General features: G+C 33.5%; 1 protein-coding gene across 7 annotated transcripts in view; it reads left to right on the forward strand.

The window, feature by feature from the left end:
- Nucleotides 1-21,295, forward strand: part of LOC119079755 (NAD(+) hydrolase sarm1) — a 28,165-nt gene that overhangs the window by 4,269 nt on the left and 2,601 nt on the right. The window contains exons 1-6 of one of the 7 annotated variants that reach the window (XM_037187851.1): nucleotides 353-516; nucleotides 12,389-12,544; nucleotides 15,402-15,646; nucleotides 15,713-15,953; nucleotides 16,023-16,160; nucleotides 19,435-21,294. In XM_037187851.1, the coding sequence (XP_037043746.1) occupies nucleotides 448-516; nucleotides 12,389-12,544; nucleotides 15,402-15,646; nucleotides 15,713-15,953; nucleotides 16,023-16,160; nucleotides 19,435-21,294 (2,709 nt within the window). In that variant the 5' untranslated portion in view covers nucleotides 353-447. Of the gene's footprint in view, nucleotides 1-352; nucleotides 517-3,113; nucleotides 3,961-7,014; nucleotides 7,039-7,134; nucleotides 7,159-12,388; nucleotides 12,545-14,771; nucleotides 15,080-15,401; nucleotides 15,647-15,712; nucleotides 15,954-16,022; nucleotides 16,161-19,434; nucleotide 21,295 lie in introns of those variants that run through there. The other 6 variants (XM_037187845.1, XM_037187852.1, XM_037187855.1 and 3 more) reach the window with 6 other exon arrangements.

Consider the following 21,295-nt stretch of genomic DNA (forward strand, 5'->3'; position numbering starts at 1 on the left):
AAAAATCTTAACCATATTAATCGACCGCGAGGCAACACAAACATAGTTTATCATCGTTTATGGTGATAAGATTATTATGTTGTACAAAATATTTTTTGTCAAGTCAAAATCAAAAGTTATTCACCTATAAATGCTTGAATATTTGATTCATTTGTTTCGGTCATGAGAAGTAAATAAAAGTTTCTATACATGCCAATGTCATCATTGATTAAAATTATGCTGTGAATTCGAGAAATTGCTCGAGAGTATCATTTGTTTAATTTGACTTGAACATTTTTTTAAACATAAACTTAACGACGTTATTGTGAAACGTAAACAATTCAGTAAAAAAAATATTCCATAAAATTGTTCGTAGAAGTGAAAAATTAGCATACCACTTTCGGTTGTGTTTATTTCCGAAAAAGAAGTGTTTTTAACTGACCTGGGCACCTTATTATCGTCAATAAAATGCAAACCGCACCTGTACGATACAAGTATAGAAGGGCATCGGAGGGATTTCTTAAACGAAATGTTTTCGTAAGTTTCCAAATAAATTTTATTTTGATAAACCAACAAACCAACATGTTGAAACGAGTAGGAGATATTTTTTTTCTTGCTTAAAATTAATTTTAGTTGTAATATAAACAGTGGAAACAGTATAGATTTCTTCGGTAGTCGTTTCTTTCAAACGAATAATTGTTTGGAGTTCAAGTACGATTTCTTTTTAAATGTGGGATTTCACTCTGCTGCTCTTCAACTTAAATGTTAACATTTTTCGAGTACTGAAATTGATTTTCCTTTTTACAAAGAATCTTAGAGAAAAATATGTGCGTCAGTTTCATAAATTGTTTAGATATTTTGTATTCCTCAATCTTGGATGACTGCAGCGTTTCTTGTCGAAAGTTTTCTTCGATGTGGGAACAAAGAGACATCATAGTCTCACAATAATTAGCAAAAATAGCCTCTATGTATAATTCTCCTGTCCATAAAGTATGTGACGGTATTTTTGTGACCCTGTCGTTACACAAAAAAAAAAATGCAAAAGAAGATTTAAAATAAAAAATCGTTTAGTCTCAAGGCCAATGACTTACAGTGCCTGTCGTGAAATTTCTGATTGTGGAGAATCGAGTTCGCTAGCACCCACTTCGTTTGCTCCGTCATCTTTGAACCAATTTTCGTGTTCTGAGTTTAGAATGCCTATTCAAACAACCATTCATTCACCTTGACGAATTTCTGCACCTCGTTTCGGTCAGAGTGTGACAAAAGTATTTATTGTAGTTTTGGCGTGAGAAATTCAAAAAGGTAACAAATATAACATTTTGCTCAAGCCTTCCACTGGTCCCGTAACATTATGTCAAAAAATTGTGAAGCCTAACACTGACTCTTCTACGTTACATTGAGGAATTAATCGCTTATACGAAAAAATTCTTAGGACGCTTTAAAGCTCTCCAGATATGTGACATGCCTTGTCTCATTAAGAGCCATCGATGTATCGCTAAAATTTTAGCCCACATTCTAAATCCGTCAAAATCTCGCTGAAGTAGTCTCTATGAATAATTCGTCAGAAAGGCTAACAATCTTTTAACTGCAAATTTAACGATAGTAAATGAAGACCTCGGGTTAATGTTCTATTATATATAGCGAATGTTGATACAAATGAAGTAATAGTATATTACTTCCGAGGTTCCAAGTTGTGTATTTGATAAGTGGGGTGTTACAGCCCGACCCGAAGGGGAGGGCTGTATTCCCCACTTGTCAAATAACAACTTGGAACCTCGTAAGTACAATGCTTTACGTGATTAGGCAATGTAAATGAAAATGAAACATGCCGTAACACGTAAAAGCTTTTAACGATCAACAAAATAAGTATAACAGATTTAATGATAAAATCGCGATGCGTCTGCCGTTTTCCAAGAATTGCCCAGAAGAACGTGAAATAACTCTTACAAAGATGTGGAGAGTTATGTCCGTTTTTCGATTTTTTTTTTGTTGCTATGAAAATAACTAAAACATCGAACAATTTGAACGCACCTTTCACAAGGTATATAAACCGTCACGATATATCATGCATTCCAATGAAATTTATTCCATTTCGTAATATTATTTCCACAATGACCTAATTAACTGGAAGATAACATATCTTAGAGGATTTTCAAGTTATTTTAATTGAAATAACGATTTTTGTTCTATTACACTCGATAATGTTTTGTGCCATTTAATTCAAATAATACTATGAGTGGCGGTATGCTTTACTAGCGAATAACTTTACGTCGATCGTTGCTAAAAAATCAGATGAAATGAATTCTTTTTTGCACTTCTGAGTTTTTAAATTCTGATTGAGACATGGCAGGGAGATACTAAGATCTCACTGATCATACACTGCAATAACAAAGGGGATTCGTAATTAATTAAATAATTACGATCAACACGAGTTCAGTGTAGGTATCCCGTACATTCGGAATGAATAAATAAAATTGCATTTAATTTTTGTTTTCGCTTTATTCAGAAGGTAAACCTATTCTTAAAGAAGAAGAAAATTGCACACCTTATCCCACACACAGAAAATACACACAGCTCGGCTCATACACATTTATCATACTGTTGCGTACATAAATGTAACTTGACAATCGTGAAATGCGTGCGCGTGTGTGGTGTTAATCAACGGTTTTATGTGTTCGTCGATTTCATACATGCATACACACCGAAATCAAACGGAAATACTTTGCATTCTCCAGTGAAATTTTTAACCACCAAGTACTGTAAAGGCTGGGTGGATAGTTGAATATGTAATAGAGTTATACTACACAACATGGATACGAAAATATGTTCTAAACTTTTGTTTTTATCAAGTCAATTAGACACGCTTATTTAATAAATATCATTACATTAGATCATGTGGCGTCAAGAATATTTATTGCGTCCATACCACAAACATATTTCCATTATACGAATTTTCAGGTATACATTTTTCAGTATAATTTTTTTCGTTCATACAATTTTTATTATGTGAATGGCTTGTGATATGTGTGTATATGTAAAATACAATCCAACAGTCTATATCACACGTTTTTTAGTTAGTGAGCTGAAGAAAAAAAAATTTAGTAACAACGTGAACTACAGACTCTGTTTAGTCTTTAGTCGTACGCGAAACGATGCAAACAAACTAAAATATAAGAGAGAGAGAGGATCGACGACGGTTGTGTTTGATAGATATAACATTATTACGGACCGCGAGTACATAATCCAAACTGTGTGTCTGCTATAAAAAATTATTTAATTATATCTCAACGAAATGCGATGTTATCACGACAATATTTTCTGCGAGAATTAATAAATTGGTGCAATAATATCGGCGTAATTATAAATGATAAATCAATTTTTTATTTGTTTTGTGTGTTTTTTGATAAAAATTTAACCGATTGATGTGACAGAGTTTCAGCCAGAGTTTCCATTACTCATATATTGTTACAACGAAAGTTCATTTACGGGTACCGATTGATGATTCGTTTTTCCGTAAAGAACAAAGAAGTTTTGAGAAAGTTATGTAGGAGAAATACAAGTGATGTTGCAGATTATTTTCGTTTGATAAATTAACAAAAACAAGAGCTCTGTTTTACACCGAGTCTTTGTACATTAGCCATTGCTAATATTAAAAAAAACGGTCTACGTCCTCCTTCCGACTTACCGGAAATTATTTTCCATTCAAATGAAGTTCGTGCCATAAGAACTATTTCTTTCAATAATTTCAAACTTCTTTGCTCTTTCTTATAAAAATAAAAAAACAATTTTGCATGAATAAACAGGCTGAACAGCGGCTGTGTGCGTACGTTAAACTAATATAAGTGGATATTTACCGATATATTGTATCTGAATACAAAGTGTTGAAGAGTAAATTGAAAAACCGCGAAAATGGTGGTTACCGGCCCACCGAATCCTGCCTCATACAATCGACCATCTCGATTTTTAAATTCGAGAATTCAGGTACACAAATGTTTTCTTTTTCTAAGTTAGACAATGGGGTTGGTTGTTTGCTAACCTTTTCGAAACGGCAAGTCATTAAATCTATTACTTTATTTATGTCCAGTGTTTCATACAAAATCTATTACTTCAATATTTTTGTCAACACATTTCGCTTTATAACAAGAACATAAGCCAGAGCTCATAGATTATTCTTGTCGTCTTTGTTGGTATTAGATGATGTTTCTGCGATACGAGGTTTAATATAGGCTCTGTTGCAGATAGAAATTTTACCAAAAAATGACTTTATTGACACAAAATTTAGCACATATGCAAATATATTGGTTTACAAAGAAATTTTCGTGCAATTTTTATTTCTTGGAAAATCCACCTAATAATACACTTCTACGTATAAAGCATATACATGTGAACTCAACTTACCCATCGAGAAAGTAAATAACTATTCATTGTTGTAAGTTTTTTTTCCTCAAATAAAAAATAAACTTTTTGACGTCAAATGTGGGTAAACAGGTGTTTATATACAGTAAATTTAAATGTTTTTTTTTTCTTTTATTTTGTATTTTATATCTCGTATTTATCGCCTCTATCGATGACGATAGAGTGTTATCCCTTTTTGTTTATGATGAATGTATGCACACTGTATGAGTTTACACGTTCTTAATGATTCACCAACAGAGTGTAAAAGTAGAGAGTAAATTCGATTGATAGTAAAAATTTGCCACGTCGTTTTATGAAAAGATTTGGTTGAAAATATACTTTATAACTGAAAATGCAAGTTAATTAAAAAGAAAATTTCCTTTGTGACGAATTTATTCTGATAAATTTCGTAGTACTTCGAAGTTACTATACAAGTTATATTCAGCTAAATGAACTTGAGTCAAGGTTTGGTTAGATTTCTTCGCATCGTATAATTCGAGACGCTGTTCTTTGTTGTCTCTTAAAATTCTAATTCATTTTTTGCTGATGTTCATTTTTTTCCAAAATAAAACAACAAACTAAGCCTCAGAGCTTTGAAAAAATCACTAAGGTGGTAAATGTTAGAATAATTATTCGTAAACAAAGAGAGTGAGTCGTGATTTTAGGATTTAGCATTTTAACTTGTTCCTACACTTCAACTAGATACAAAAATACATAATCAATGATCTCCCAATAAAAAATTATTTCTTTTTTTTTCGCATTGCAATAAAACTGGTTTGAAGCGAAACATTAAAAGACAAGTCTAAACAAGATTCAAACTTGAGTCATCACAGAAAAGCGTTAAAACAACTCGGTTCGAATGTGTCTAGAAATTCAATAAAGCCTAATAACCATAAACTAAAGACATCAATTTTTGTACCATTTGGAGCTTAAAACACACATATATATACATAATACCCATTGCAAGAGATATGAATGACAATCCACCAACTGCCCACACAATTCCAAAGCATCAAATTTATTATGCATTGAAAGTGTTGGTAGATTTCGCTGCTGAGAATTGAACAAAATTTCTGGATTATTCTAGTATAATTGAAGTTGCTACTTTTCTCATTCATTGATCGTGCCATTCATTGATTGTGTTTATTAGCAGATCTTTTTCAATGGCTCTACTTTTCTATGCAGTGCTTTCAAATAGTGAGATGTTTTAACCTGAACCACAGGTGTGCAATCGCCAATTGTTATCGACAGCAAAAACAAGTCATAATCGCCGGCTAACGTGGTCTTTTATAAATTTCTAAACGAATAGAGTCAGAGATGTTGCATCCAATACTATACATTGAACAAAAGAAGTAACAGATTTAATCGTTACATTGAACTGTAACTTTTTCTTCGAAAGAAAAGTGTTATTAAAAGCTTGCAGTTAATATACATGGTGATATAGAAAATTGAGATATAAAGTTGTAATTTCTTGTTTGCAAATATTATTCACAGTTCAGATCCCAGAGACGTCTAGACTTTCTTCCATTTTCTATTTATCTAGCTGCTACTTCGTCTAATGTTTATAACACAAAGAAATCTTATTAATTAGACAATCCAAAGTTCCAAAAAAATACATAAATCCGACAATATACCGAAGTATTTTACTTGTGTTGACATGAATATTATTCCATTGCTCCTAACGAGTTAGATAAGATTTTTTTTTATATTTTTTATTTCTCTTTGAAAATAGTATAAAAATATTGGTAAGAGATATATAAAGTAGACAAATATTCGCTTAATTAAAAACAGCGTTTAGTTTTACATTCATATGATGGCTGTATTAATATTATGGCTATTTGCAAGAGTATGGTAGTGCCTGCAATGTGTGATGGTTTTCTGTCGTTCCAACAACGATTTAACAGTGTACTTCGTTATAACGCAAAACTATATACACATTCGTGTATACTTGTTCTGTGTTGTATTGTAGCGATTGACAGAGAATGTTAGTTGTAAATATAACGAGAAAAAAATGATTCTATACCGAAGAACAACGTGGTGTTATATAGCCACAATATTGAGAATGGAATATAAATTTAGTTTTTCAATGACTGTAGTAATCATCGCACAACACAATCAAGAGCACGACGCGACCGCATAAAATTGTAAATAATAATTTCAAATTACGCTAAATAACGTCAGATGAACGATTGTAATACTATAATTGCTTGGTGAGATTAGTGAAGTTTTACATTATTTTTGGATTATTTAATTAGTGTGTCTGTAAACATAAATGCGGATATACAATCTTGGTATTACATCTCTCGTTGAATGCCTTTGTGTGATATTTAATATGTATCAGTACGGTTATCGGAATCGATTGATTTGTTACGAAATTTTACCGTCAGCCGTCCACATATCAGATCTATTTTAAAACTATGATTTTCCAAACGAATTATTAATTTATGGCTTTTAAAACAACAGCCGAATATTCTATACACGTTTCACGTTAATGGCAAGGAAATAAACTTAATTGTGCTAACATTTAAATCAAACATTTCCATCCGAGAAGTGTATGTGGATTTTCAAACTATGATGAAATAATAATAATAAATTGAAAATATTGTCGAAACGAAATTTCGAAATATAAAATCGCAACAATAATCAACTTCAAAAATGGTAAAGGTGTGAATAATACCGTACATGTTCAATAGAAGCTTCTGGAAAACGATTTTTTCTGTTATATTCATAATAATCAATGTTGCTTAAATGAATGGTGAAATGACAATACATCGCAAAGAATAGGTAAAAATTGTTGTTGTTTTTAATCGCCCAAAATATACATCCGAATGAAAGAGATGCCGGAGAATAATTTTCATTGAGTGCGATTTCAATTTGAATATTTTTTAATCAAATTTTTTTCTTACCATGACCTTGTATATTGAACAAGAATATGAACATTGAGCATTGTTAATATTACTACGTCTTTGAATTTTTATTTTCTTACATCGTCCATACATTTAACGCATGGTCGTACTTTTGTAATGTTATTATTATTATTCGAAATATTAAAATTACTCCTGTTTACGATACACATTCGTTGATAGATTATTATTGTTGTCGGTTGCATTTACAAAGGTTAAGTGTAATTTGAATTATTTTGTTCTTACCTCACCGGAACCGGAATAAAAACAATCTCATTATTTTACATACGCCTACACTAATTTAACGATGTATTCGAAACAACTATAATGAGAGACACTTTTCACGCAATTAGAATGCCAACAAAACTCTTTAAAAAAATTATTATGAGAAGTCGGTGATCAGTAAGTAGATAGCCACACAACACACCATTCAAAAACAGCACAGTTGAGGACGTTTAGGCTTGTCTATTGTGTTAGCTACATTTATCAATTTTTTAAATAAACAAATTTCGCTCGCAATAAATATTTCCTCGCATAAAAATTTCACATCCTGCTATAATCAGCAATAATTCATGGCTCTTAGCCGTGAAATAAGTTTTCGTCCGAATCAAATATCTAATTAAACCGACCATAACCTTGCTCGGACGCTATTTATGGACATTTCGTGAGAATTACATTGTCCGCCAAGTTTTGGTATAGGGGTGTAAATTGCTGTTGTAAAAAAACTACATTCCGCCTTTCCAAATTTAGATACCACCAAAGGCGTGTGTATAAATGGACATTTCTCGCGAAAAAGCATGTTAATTCACCCCTGAAACACGATAAAAATATATTTTAAGTAACACTAAGAATTGGCAGTGGGTGCGTGTTGTACGGGTAGAAAAAGCTAATGTTTTCATTGTATTGATATCGGGTATGTGCTAAGACCTGTAAACCATTTCGGTGGCCGAAAGAAACTTCAGGATGTTTTATATTTCTTAAAGTTTAATTTATTTCACACGGATGTGCAGTACAGTACTATGGGACAAATGACGGAAGTGGTTTCTCGCGAGATATTGGCCTCACCATCGATTCGAATGAGAAAGTTATCATATCCCGCAGATTGGTGATGTTTATAAAAACACTTTTCCAACACAATTCCAAAATATGATTTTCATATTTACTCAGAATGTCTGTGTCAATAATGCTCCAATAATACTGAACGTTTAACGAAAACGAAATAAACACCTCGCCTTAGAAACAATAATAAATTGTGATAAAACGAGGTTTTGTCAGACCGCGTTCGTGCGTTGATTAGTAAAACCATGAAATGGTATTAACTAACTCACCTCAACGACTACGGTGTTACCACCTTATTGCAACAATTAAACAGTCTACCACACAGTAAACTGAAGAACTCAAGAAATATCAAAGATAAGTCTTATGTAAACTTTACTCATTTGTTTAAACTGTTAATTGTGGAACAGACAGATCATATCTTCATTAATATTATAATTATAACTCATTAATATAATGTATGTCAGACATAACAACAGTTAAATAATAATTAATAAAACAATAGGCAACGCAATACACGTTAGACGATCGTGTCAAATGATAACCACCATTATAATTATTGCTATGATTATTGAGTGCGAAAAGAATTATATTTACAGACAGGTCAATGACTACCAACAAGTAATTTGTTAGTTAGTGACTTAGTGCTGACGATCAGTGGTTAAATAATTCAAAGTCATTTCTACAACTAATTCAACTAAAAAAGCTGTACCGCTTCAATAATTTCCTGGATCGAAATGTGCGTATAGAGTCATATAAAATTGATGATCGATGATTCACTCTCATTTTTACAATAAAAATATTGCAAAAAAAAATTCCCCATTCTTGTTGTGATCACGAACAAATAAAAAATATTGACGTACGCTACGTATAATATGTGGTTCCGCTTTTTAGTATCGATGATGACACATTCTTCTATTCTCCGATAACAAGAATGTTTTTTTCTATATTAACAACGTTAATGAATTTAAAATTATAAAATCGAACAATCGAATTGAAGAATTCCATTTTCACACATTGTCGGAACACGTATAACATTCCCATCTGATTGAAATCTAAAACCGTCACTGTAATTAATCCGTCAAAATTAAACGAAAATATTTCAGCGAATTCATAACTTCACAACAAAGTATGGGTTAACAAGTTCATTCAAAAACAAAAATGACCGAATTAAAGTTTTTTTTCTTTTATTTAAAAAAGCACACAAGTGAGTCATTCAAACCAATTACAGTGATTTGGAAACCGAATACTATTTTTGGTATATAAACAAGATGCATCATTGTTGATTAGTTCAGTTCGTAGAAATTTAAGTGGAACTTTCGTTATCATGACTCATGAATGTAAGTTTTATAAGAACATACACACGGGATGTTATGTAACAAGTTGTTAGAATATGTGATATCATAACATAACAGCAAAATGCAAATAGTGAACTAATGATATAATTTCAAGTATTCAAATCACTTGGAGCACAGTAATTTAATCTTTTTTCTCTCGAAATGATTCTCTGATATTCTTCGATTAAGTGGTAATAAAATGATTAAGTTTATAAATGAAATATGCAAATTAGATGATAAATTTATTGAGTTTGTCGGTGAATCGGGCTCAATCTGATACGATCTCATTATAAAGGAAAAACTGGTTTCTGCATATATTAGATGCAGGGCTTATTTTATTGACTGACTGACTTGGATACTGGATAGTGTAAAATTTCTTTTTTACATGAACCCTTCGAGACATAGGTTAATTTTCATTGAAAGGAGTAGAAAGTCAATCTCTGATTTCACAAACTACCAATCCGATATTACTCTTCGGCTAACGGTTAATTTAGCTGTTCCATTCAACCATCTAAGATTTATTTCGTGACCAATAACCTTTCTCCATTTCTATTTTTAGAATTATGAGATCTTAGTATGAGCTAATATTGATATTGTAACCTTGTTTCTGGCAATAGGAATATGATAAATGAAAACAGTTAAATCTCACGCCTACAAATTAAATGACTTTATTTTATCGACGGAGTATAACATGGTGCATCAAAAGATTATTCCCAATGTTAATGGAATTTAATACCAGTCCCTGCGTTTGTATCCCTATGACTATTAAAGAACATGGTGTCATGGTCATTAACAACTATTTAAAATTTTAAAAATTTAGTGATTTTAGGCCTTGGTAAATTCGTAACATAATGCCCTTCCAGATTGGTACATGTTGAAAGTAATAAAAATTTGATTTGTTTGAGAGCCGTTTAACTGTAGATTAACTTCTGTGTTCAAATGTCTGACATATTTTTAATACTCCTGTTCCCACACTCGTTAACTGACTATACTATAATGCATTATCACTTACTGTTAAACAATGTAAATTGAGAACGGACGAATTTTCATTATTTTTTCGGTTTTCAATTAAAACTGTGTTACACAATGCAATGAAATTTGTCCTCTACAGCGACGTAAAATTTCAGATTTTAATGGTTCAATTTGAGTGCATAGAAGCGGAATCACCCATTACATACATGTTTACATTTACGTGATTAAAAATTTATTCAGATTTGAAATAAAACATAGAGAGGAATTTCCATATTGAGAAATACTTCAAAATGTAAATGAATGCAAATATAAATTTAAAATGAATAATTGTCAGTGATACGAGATTATGATTGTTTCGGGCATGAAAATAACTGTTTTTCCCGTGAACTGAAAATGAAACCAGAGTTTCTGCGTTCCGGAGATTCGTTCGGCATAGGTTTGGTTTTTTGGTAGCTATATTTTTAAGAACCTCGGTAAACTAAACATAGGGAAAAACATAATCAGTTTCTCACACATTAACCTGTCACATACGGCTATTCATCTGTTATCGATAAAGACGACAATCTGTTATCCAAAGTGGTGCTTTAAACAGTAAAATGCATGTTAAAAAATTGAAGTACAAGATTTGAAATCAACAGATTAAAAATACTTTGTTCCATGGAAGTAATAAGCCCGATAATATTATTGGTCATGTGCTTGCCGTCTGTAAAAGGTTAAATGTTCACAGAGTCTTAGAGGAGATTTGAGCTGCTCTTAATCTTTTAGGCGCAAATTCACCCAATGATTAGTCGTTGTGACCGCCAAGGTTAAAAAGTTTTTTTTTATAAATGAAAATCGAACAAGTGAAAACATTTTTCAATTTAAATCGTCCAGGTCCGAAAATTTTCTTTCTTTCTGTGCGTCTTAAGTCTTATCTCTTTTCGCTTAGTTTTTTTTTAAAACAATTTCTCTTCTCGTGTCTGTTATTTGATGTAAATCGTTTTGAGTCACCCCTATTATAATAATCACGTCAAACTTAAGCGATCATGTTCACTTGTGTTTTCTAATCAAAGGTAAAGGCATGTTTAAAAAAATGAAGTAAAAGATTTGCACGTAGCAGTAGAAAATACTTTTACTAAGAGAAGGTACAGATTTATTGATCAGACTCTGATACGCTTCCATTTGATTAATAAAAGTTTTTTTTTTCAAAAGCTAATGAACTTGCATAAGACTAATTAAACAACATGGCATTATAATTAATCACAATGTTATTTAGAGAAATAAGCCATCACAATATTTTTAGATAAAAGAAAATGTATTTGCCTATAAAGCACAAACATGACAAAAACTTGGCTTTATATAAATTAGATAAAATTGCAAATTCTTCTTTTCCTGTGAACTTTTTTTTGTTAATTAAAATATCCGGTTTTTTAAACTGTTTTATGGTCAAAAATTACTTCACAGTTAAAACCGTCATTAAAGCAAATAAAAATTTTATCATTCAACAATCTAAACTCATTAATCGTTACAGCAATATTAAGATATTTCTTGTTTTACGAAATTTTTATTCTTTTTTTGGATTCAGTTTTTTTAACTATGGCACTACAAATCTTTGTTTTTATTATTCAAATCTGTTTCAAGTAAAATCTATTGATTATATTGTATTCAAGGATGTACACACTGTGAACCTTTAAACTAAATATCGAAAAACTTATGTCTCCACCTCCACCAACAAATTGAATAATTTTTTTTCTAATTATTTTTCAGATGTCCGAATTTCCTGATACATCGGCAAATGTTAGTCCGGAAATGGCAGCAATGTTGGAAAATTTTCAAAAGAAAAAAGCTCTTAATGCGACCACAAACTCTAGGCAAAACGTGATGAATTCGAGCACCAGTAGTCTCAAAGAATCATCTTCTCAGGTATGTTTATATATTGATCTAATATGTCTTCTGTTGTCAACATCTCCAACAAAAAGAAGCCTTTCTATACGTAAATAGAAAAATGTACGTTAAGTCTTATGAAGTAAAAGATTTTATAGCGATCTGTCGAAAATACTTAGAACACATAACAGATTCGACAATATCACTGATCACTTTTATCGCCCACATAACATTTACTTGAAAACATCGAAAACTGCCAGCATTTCATAGCCACTTTGTCTCTTCATTAAATATTTTTTTCATTAAAATCGTCATAAAACTCGGCATTTGCACGAAAATCCAGTTCGCAATTTTGTTCAACCTAAATTGCTTCACACAATCGAACCGAACCATAAAATCTTAATTCTAAATTCATCTGTTTTCACGTCGTAACCATTGTATTCATGCCATATATTTGCGTCAATGACGTATTTTAACTTCTGCAAAATTATAACACCAACATGCCGGCATTTGATAACAGACATTACTTAATAACTGAAATTCACGCGCCTGCGTTTCACGTTATCAAACCAAACATTCGAAAGACGTAGTTTCTTATTTGCCGCTCGCGTTGTTGTTCTTTTTATATACTTAAAACATGTTACTGTTTTTTTCGGTCGAGTGTTGAATGAATGATTTAGCTTGGAATTAGCTTGTTTTATACACATGCATGAATATATTTAATAATTGAATTTGAATAAACGTGTCACATACAGTGATATACCCATATGGGTCTAGATAATGGTTTCTTTGATAAATCTTTTCGTTACGATTAATCCTTTCGGTAATTAGCTTCATACAAACATACAAACTGAAGTGTCGCATGTCATTAGTACACAGATAAGTGGTACACGAACTATACAATTCATTCATAAACGAACTTCAAGTGTTTACTTCACAGATCATACACATATACATGTATTAAGATATCATGGTTTAGTCAATCGGATTATTTTTATAATTGTACCGAGATTCAAATGTTTTAAATCGACACATTGTCCAATGTTTCTCCATTCACGGAGAGACGAAGCGAAAACAAAGTATTCTTTTCCACTTTATATCAATCAACTATCGTGAGCGATTGAACGTGACCACTTCTTTATTATGCAATAAAACTAATACTTTCTTAGCGTGAATGAATTTCAATTTTTTTTTTCTTTCAAACACTTTTCTTCTTCAACTTTGAAGTGATTAGATAACGAAAATGTATTTCTGAATTGTTTGTTTAAACAATTCCACGAATTGGAGGCTTCACGATATTTATACTTATTGTTCATTGAATTTAAAAGAATTTTTGCGCATATCATCATGTTCTTTGCTTAGTGAAATCGTTTCATGTCGTAGTGTCGAGACGAGAGACTTAGCAATTCAAGTGAAGGCTATTATACGAGTCATATTGTTGACGTTTCGTAATTTGTCACGAGAAGTACCATTCACCAGTATTTGCAATGTTATTAACCGATGAAACGTATCGCATTTAAAATTGTTGGCTAGTTAAAATTCCTGGCTAGTGTTTCGTGATAATGAACAACTTTAATTAAAGTTTCCAAAAATTTTGTCAATCAGAATCCACTGATTCACAAGTTTCTGCTTGATAAAGGGTTGTCGAAGCCAGCCCGGCCTCTATTTATAAATCATTGACATTATATTATACCCTCATCGCTCACGATAATTGTAATGACTTTCTACGCCTGATCGCGATTCACTAGAATTATCCATGATTCATTCACTTATTCAAAGATCACAGTGTGGTCCGAAGTAGCGATAAATGTAGGAAATTCATATGCACCTCATTTTCGCAGTCACGGATCGAGTCACGGTACAAATTGATTCCTTGAAATACGAAATTGATGTTTTAGGTTTATCCGTTCCTATAAAAGCATCTATTACAGCCAGAGTGCCATAAGAACTCTAAACTTAAAAAAACTCTATCGAAGGAATGAAAAAAATGGATTCTTGCATTCAGTCTATTGAAATGAAAATTCTCATTTTTGTTGTTTGGCTATTGTTTCTTATTACCTTTCAAAGCTTATTTTTGTCGTCTGGATCGAAAAGAAAGAAATCATGAGAAAAAAAATCGAAAATTCTCTCATTTTCGTTCCTGAACCATTTACAATAAATTCGCTGCTGAATTAACATAAACCAATGCAAAGTATCAGCGGACCATACTATCAAGAAATGAATTTTCTTGTGACAAAACAAACAATGTTATTTGATTCGCGACAGAATCTCAGATCAGTGCCAGTTTTTCAATAGACGAACACGCACAACGAACGAACTTTTCAATCCGATAAACGAACGACTCGAAATATTTTTTTTTTTTTTTTAACTTCTCTCGTAACTTATTTTTAAGTACATTTCTAGTTACAATTTAACATTTACCTGTGAACACGAGGTTTTGAAGTAATTCAACCGTTTGTGGTATAGCACAGTGTTGCTCTTATTCATTGCATTGGACGCAGATAAAAAATTCAATCAGCAGTCAAAATACCGTGAAAGTAGAGTTGCAAAAAGAATACAAACAAAAAGCGAAAAGTGAGTCAGGATTGATTTTCGTTTTGGAATAATATTTAAATTATGGATGAAAGTAATGATACGCTGCCATGAACGATCTTTAGTTTATTAATCTAAAATTGAATGTTTTCAACATAATGCCAGATGGCCGGATTGAAAATCTTGAAAATGGAATTCTAAAAATAAATTCTAAGTTCATTTAATAAACTATTAATAAAGTGATGTACACAGGAGCTCTGTAGTGTACGTCTATGTTTAACTAGACCATTACTGAGCATAGTTTTGAAATGTTCAACAAGTCAAACGATTCGATAGAAAATAACTTTTTTTTAATTCGATTTAGGTGGTAAACAGCAGCACAACAACGTCCAGTAGTACATTAACTAGTACGTCACAGCGGCTACATCACGTTCGATCAACGTCCGAAATGTCGACATCTGAAAGGAAAGCTCATGCACTTAAGCGTGATTTAAGTGACATAAAAAATTCCATGTCCGAAATAAACACTTTAGCAGCAATGGGTCGTACGCAAGGCGTCGGTGACATCAAACTATCAAATACTACCACTATGAATCAGCTAACAGAAAAGTTTGTTAACCGAAAATTTTGTGTCTCTTCTTCAACTAACTTTTCACAATGAAATTTCTTCTGCAGAATACGATCATCGATCGAAAATCTAGTCGACGGACCTGATAATGAGCCGTTGGTTACATTTCCCGATGACACTCCGTCCGAAGAATTACACTTGGATTTGACAACGAACCGTCCCGGCGAAATGGTATTGTCAAATGGCCATCAACTTAAAACGATAGGTGATACGGTCAAATTTGAGGAGACAAGAACGGTATCTGCGTCAAGAAATCAAATCATAACCGATGGATACAGCAGTGAATCGGTGAGTTTCGACTTAAATGTGCAAGCGAAAACTTTGCTGCAATGCTAATTGCGTTTTGCTTTTCTAAAGGCATCAACCAATACAGCCGAAACGAAAAGACTTCAAGCTGGTGATATAGATTATAAGGAAGCAAAAGCAGCTGCAGCTGTTAGGAATAAAATTGAAATGGATGGCGTTACGGCTGAACAAAATGCGGCTATAATTAAGGTAGGTTCACATTCTCGTTCACGATTTTTTTTTTGTTTAACTCATTTGTGGAACCTTCGCTTTTATTTCGAAATGTGTTTGACTAACTTCCTGTGATTCATCCCTGAATCATATGTCTGATTTCCTGCGAAAAGTTCTGTTACGATAAAACAGTAGCTACAATGGTTCAGGGTCAGGCATATTCATATATCTGGTGTTCCCTAAGGATGCCCTTGTTATAAAACATTTCTGAAAAGCTCCGGTGACCATATTTCTTTGTCATAATAATACACAGCAAGTTACACCAATAGTTGGTTATGTACAATCGGCGTATGTATCGTGTGGTGCGTAACATACAGAAACAGTAAGTGTACTTAATATTCGCACAAGCACTTCATACACACAGCTAGAATGTTATTAGCTTGCACATTGGTTTTATGATAACGTTATGAAAATCGTTTGAATAGGGAAATCGGATAGTTAGCGCATGCTCCACATTTTATGTATGACCGGCGGATGACACACTCTTTTCTTCAAATAAGGGTTTGTCTTTCATGGCGATAAGTTTAAGTTTCAGTGTCTTTTGATCTTTTAATTGCCCGATTATTTGTGATTGGTTTTGATTGAGACTCTTTTGTTGCACCAGTCATAGTCTGATGTGTTGGTTGTACCAACAGATTGATGGAAATAAAAATGAAAGTGTAAGAAAAGTGGAATAATGTTTGTTGGCATGGGAACTTTTCGACAAACAACATTACTGCAGAGGACAATCGGGATTTTAATTAGGCTGGACAGAGTAAAACCAGTTCTGGTGAGTTGATTGTAGATTGTACTGGTTTACAACCGTTTCATTGTCGAAGGAAAATAGGGAAAACTTCATTATATAACCGTGCTGTTTCGGAACTTCACATCGCAATTGTTTATTTCCATTCGATTTTGTGTTCATTGTTATGACAATGATTAACGTATCTAGAGATGTTTTATTGCAAACTTGAAAGGCTCGTAAATAACAGGACTGTTTTTAGCTGTGAGTTCCTAGAATTAATAAAATCCAATTATTTATAGCGAGGTATAATGTAAGCAGAGCTAACTTAATAAACAATACCTAGCGTATTTTTAGACGGCTCTAAACAACATTTCATGAGAAAACAATAAAAATTCGTAATGGTTAACGAGCTTGTTTCGATCAGGTGAATTTACTGTGATGCAAAGCAGATCTATCCTATTTATAAGCTGGCAACGTGAACAATACAATCAAAGAAACTCCTCAAATCGATTGTACCAAGCGATATCAACGAAAAATTCACGTTTACGAGACTGTCGTTAGGTTAATTAATTAGGCAGTAGCAATACGTTTGACACGAGGGGTAAGGCCCCACACAATATCGCGTACCATCATTTACCGTTATTATTTCGACTTTCGACCGAATTTTTTTATTTTTGTTTCCCTGCTTAATGTGGGTAGTAACAAATTATTTGAACTGTTACTGCCCTCACTAGAACTCCGATTTCTGGATTTCCCATAATTATTATTAGGAGTCCTATACAGATCGATCGCATCGGTGAGCTTTCAGTTCAAGTTCAGAATGTAATTTGGTTTCAACGCGAATGAGCAAAACTTCTCATTCACAGTTCGTCGAAAACATGAAATTTATTTTTAAAACCACTCATGACGAAAGTTTTCACCATCAAATAATTTTTGCGCGATGATAATAATGTAATATGATTGTGTGTACACATTCGAGCTATTTTGGTCGTGTCGTTTTGTATTATTTGTAACCGAGCATGAGTGTATATGAGTTGTGTATCGGTCAACATTCAATCTGAAATGAGATTAAGCGCGCCCGAAGTTCTTTACCACTAATCGGCGATCGTGCATACTACACACCGATCACATAGAATTTGAAGTTTCAGTTTAATGAAAGTGGTGAAACGGTTCACCGAATCGCGATAAAAAACAAAATTTTAAAAGAAAAGATCTCCCTTTGTGTCAAACGAACTGTTGATACTCGCATTAATTTTTATTAAGACAACTGAGAAAGTTGTGGTTATTTTGGGATTAATCAGTGAACACATTTTCATCGTGAAAAATTTATTTTTCAAAAATTTATTTTCGAGGTCAAAGGAAAAGAAAATTATTATGAAAATTCGGTGGCATTATACTGTCCCAGTGGAAACTGTTATGAAATTCATTCGATTTACCCACACTGTGTAAATTTTCATTTTGAACTGTTGTGTTGAATACTGCGTCAAAGACTTAATCCACTAAAGTAACATTAAATTGGTGAACAGAAAATTTCGTTACAAAAATGTCTAACAAGGCACCGTGGCCCGTGAGAAAAGGAATATTTCGATCCAGTGGTCAATCCGACTTTGTGCCACAACGGACTCCTAGTCCCGTGGTTGAACTGCCGAATACTCCAACACCACAACCGGGTAGAACGAGCAATCCGCTGAGTCCGCTAATTAGTATCGTAGAAAGTCCATTGTCGCCACCATTATCTCCTAGCTCGGTAGCTCCGTCAACTCCATTGAGTCCACTGAGCCGATCGACTCCATTGAGTCCAACGAGTCCATTGAGTCCAACGAGTCCGATGAGTCCAACTAGTCCCACAAGTTTGGTGAATAAGTCCATACGACAAATACCTATTGAAGTTGAACACGAGGTAAAATAAGGGAAAAAAAAAGTGAATTTTGTTCACTAAGATCATTTTAAGATCATTTTTAAGATAACTCTAACTGATTAATCGACTACAATCATAAAACTTGTTAATGCAACGATCTAAGCAAAGACCCAATTCAAACGTTAAACTGACCTTCAAAATCAATTGCCGCTTCATCAATCACAACAAGCTACTTTTCTCTCACGAACCATTGGCGCTTGATCTTGATAGGTTTAATTTTCACTCATCATAAAAGGTCATTAAATGAACGTCGTATCGGTTATTGATCAATGAATGGGAGAAACAACGATAGATCTGATAGAGAATTTTTCTGTTCTTATTTTGTAATCGATTTTCCTTATCATCAAAAGTTTCATTGATAGCTGATAGAGCTGATTTGAAATCGATAACAGTTATTTTTACGTTGTTTTATCTTCAATTAGGCATCACTATTTTCTAGCCATAAAATTAACTTAAAAGCTTTGTTGCTCTAGAATGGTCAAGACGCAAATTTATATATTTTTTGAACACGACTGACTCTCCCACAAATATTTTGAAATAAAAGCGAACTTCCTTTATTTTATAAAACTAAATCTTTCTTTCCAAAATTAATTCAAATTTTATCTTTACAGGAGGCACGGTCATTTACATCCGGTGATATCCAACAAAAAGAATCAAATCAAGTGTCGGCCGCGCATACAAAAATAAAAAGCAATACATTCACTTCAGAGGACAGAACCATTTCACAAGCAGAACGACGGCAAACGGTTACTTCGTCGGGCATATTCAATCAAGAAAAATTCAAACGAGGGCATGAGAAAACAATTACTGGCACAATGTCTTCATCTGTCCGACAAATCAATGGTTCCAGCAGAGTCGATGAGATGCTCAGTTTTGACGACTTGGAACAGTTGTGCAATAATGGCAATACCAAAGATGTTGAGAATGCCATCAACAAGTACTCTCACTATTTGGATACGAACATGAAGTCCCTGCAACGGCCGGAGCACGAGAAAAAGGTGCCAACTGTTTTAGACGGCATCAATGAGGTTGTACGCAAAGCTTGGGCAGTACCAACTTATGGTCACGAACTGGGTTACAGTTTGTGTAATACGTTGCGGAACAGTGGCGGTTTGGACCTGTTAATGAAGAACTGTGTGGCTCGTGATCGCGATTTACAATTTTCATCAGCTCGATTGCTGGAGCAATGTTTAACCACTGAAAATAGATCTCATGTTGTGGACAACGGATTAGAAAAAGTTGTAAACGTGGCCTGTGTGTGTACAAAAAATCTGAAAACAGATCATTCAAGGGTCGGTACAGGAATCTTAGAGCATCTGTTCAAACACAGTGAAGGTACTTGTTCGGATGTGATTCGATTAGGCGGTCTAGACGCTGTACTATTCGAATGTCGGAAAAACGATGTTGAAACGTTACGACATTGTGCTATGGCATTAGCTAATTTATCGTTGTATGGCGGTGCCGAGAATCAAATCCATATGATCAATCGGAAGGTACCAATGTGGCTGTTTCCACTAGCATTTCACGATGATGACAACATTAAGTACTATGCTTGTTTGGCCATCGCTGTTTTGGTTGCAAACAAGGAAATTGAAGCAGAAGTCCTAAAATCAGGAACCTTGGATCTTGTTGAACCATTTGTTACGTCACATAATCCATCTGAATTTGCAAAATCGAATTTGGCTCATGCTCACGGTCAAAGTAAACACTGGCTTCAACGCTTGGTGCCTGTATTAAGTTCGAACAGAGAGGAGGCACGTAACTTGGCAGCTTTTCACTTCTGCATGGAGGCCGGAATCAAGAAAGAACAGGGAAACACAGAAATATTCCGTGAAATTGGCGCTATTGAACCACTGAAAACCGTGGCCAGTTGTCCGAACGCCATTGCATCGAAATTTGCCGCTCAGGCTTTAAGACTTATTGGCGAAGAGGTGCCACACAAATTGTCGCAACAAGTTCCACTGTGGTCGGTAGAAGATGTTAGCCAGTGGGTGAAACAGATCGGATTCACCGAATACATAAAGAACTTTTACGACTCACGTGTTGATGGTGATTTACTGTTACAACTGACTGAAGAAAATCTACGAGAAGATATTGGTATTTCGAATGGCATCAGGCGGCGCCGGTTCAGAAGGGAACTGGAAAATTTAAAGAAAATGGCCGATTACAGTTCGAAAGATGTGGCCTGTCTCAACAATTTCCTGCAAAATATTGGACCCGAATTCAGTATTTACACGTATTCCATGCTGAATGCAGGTGTTGACAAAGAATCTTTGAAAAATTTGAACGACGAACAACTGATCGTGGAGTGTGGAATCACAAATTCGATTCATCGGTTTAGGATTTTGAATTCGATAAAAAGTTTGGAAACCACTTTGGCCTTGTCGTCAGACGAAAATATGGACAAAACATTGGATGTTTTTGTGAGTTACAGAAGAAGCAACGGATCACAATTAGCCAGCTTATTAAAGG

This window comes from Bradysia coprophila, chromosome III (assembly GCF_014529535.1).
Source record: "Bradysia coprophila strain Holo2 chromosome III, BU_Bcop_v1, whole genome shotgun sequence".
Lineage (NCBI taxonomy): Eukaryota > Metazoa > Arthropoda > Insecta > Diptera > Sciaridae > Bradysia > Bradysia coprophila.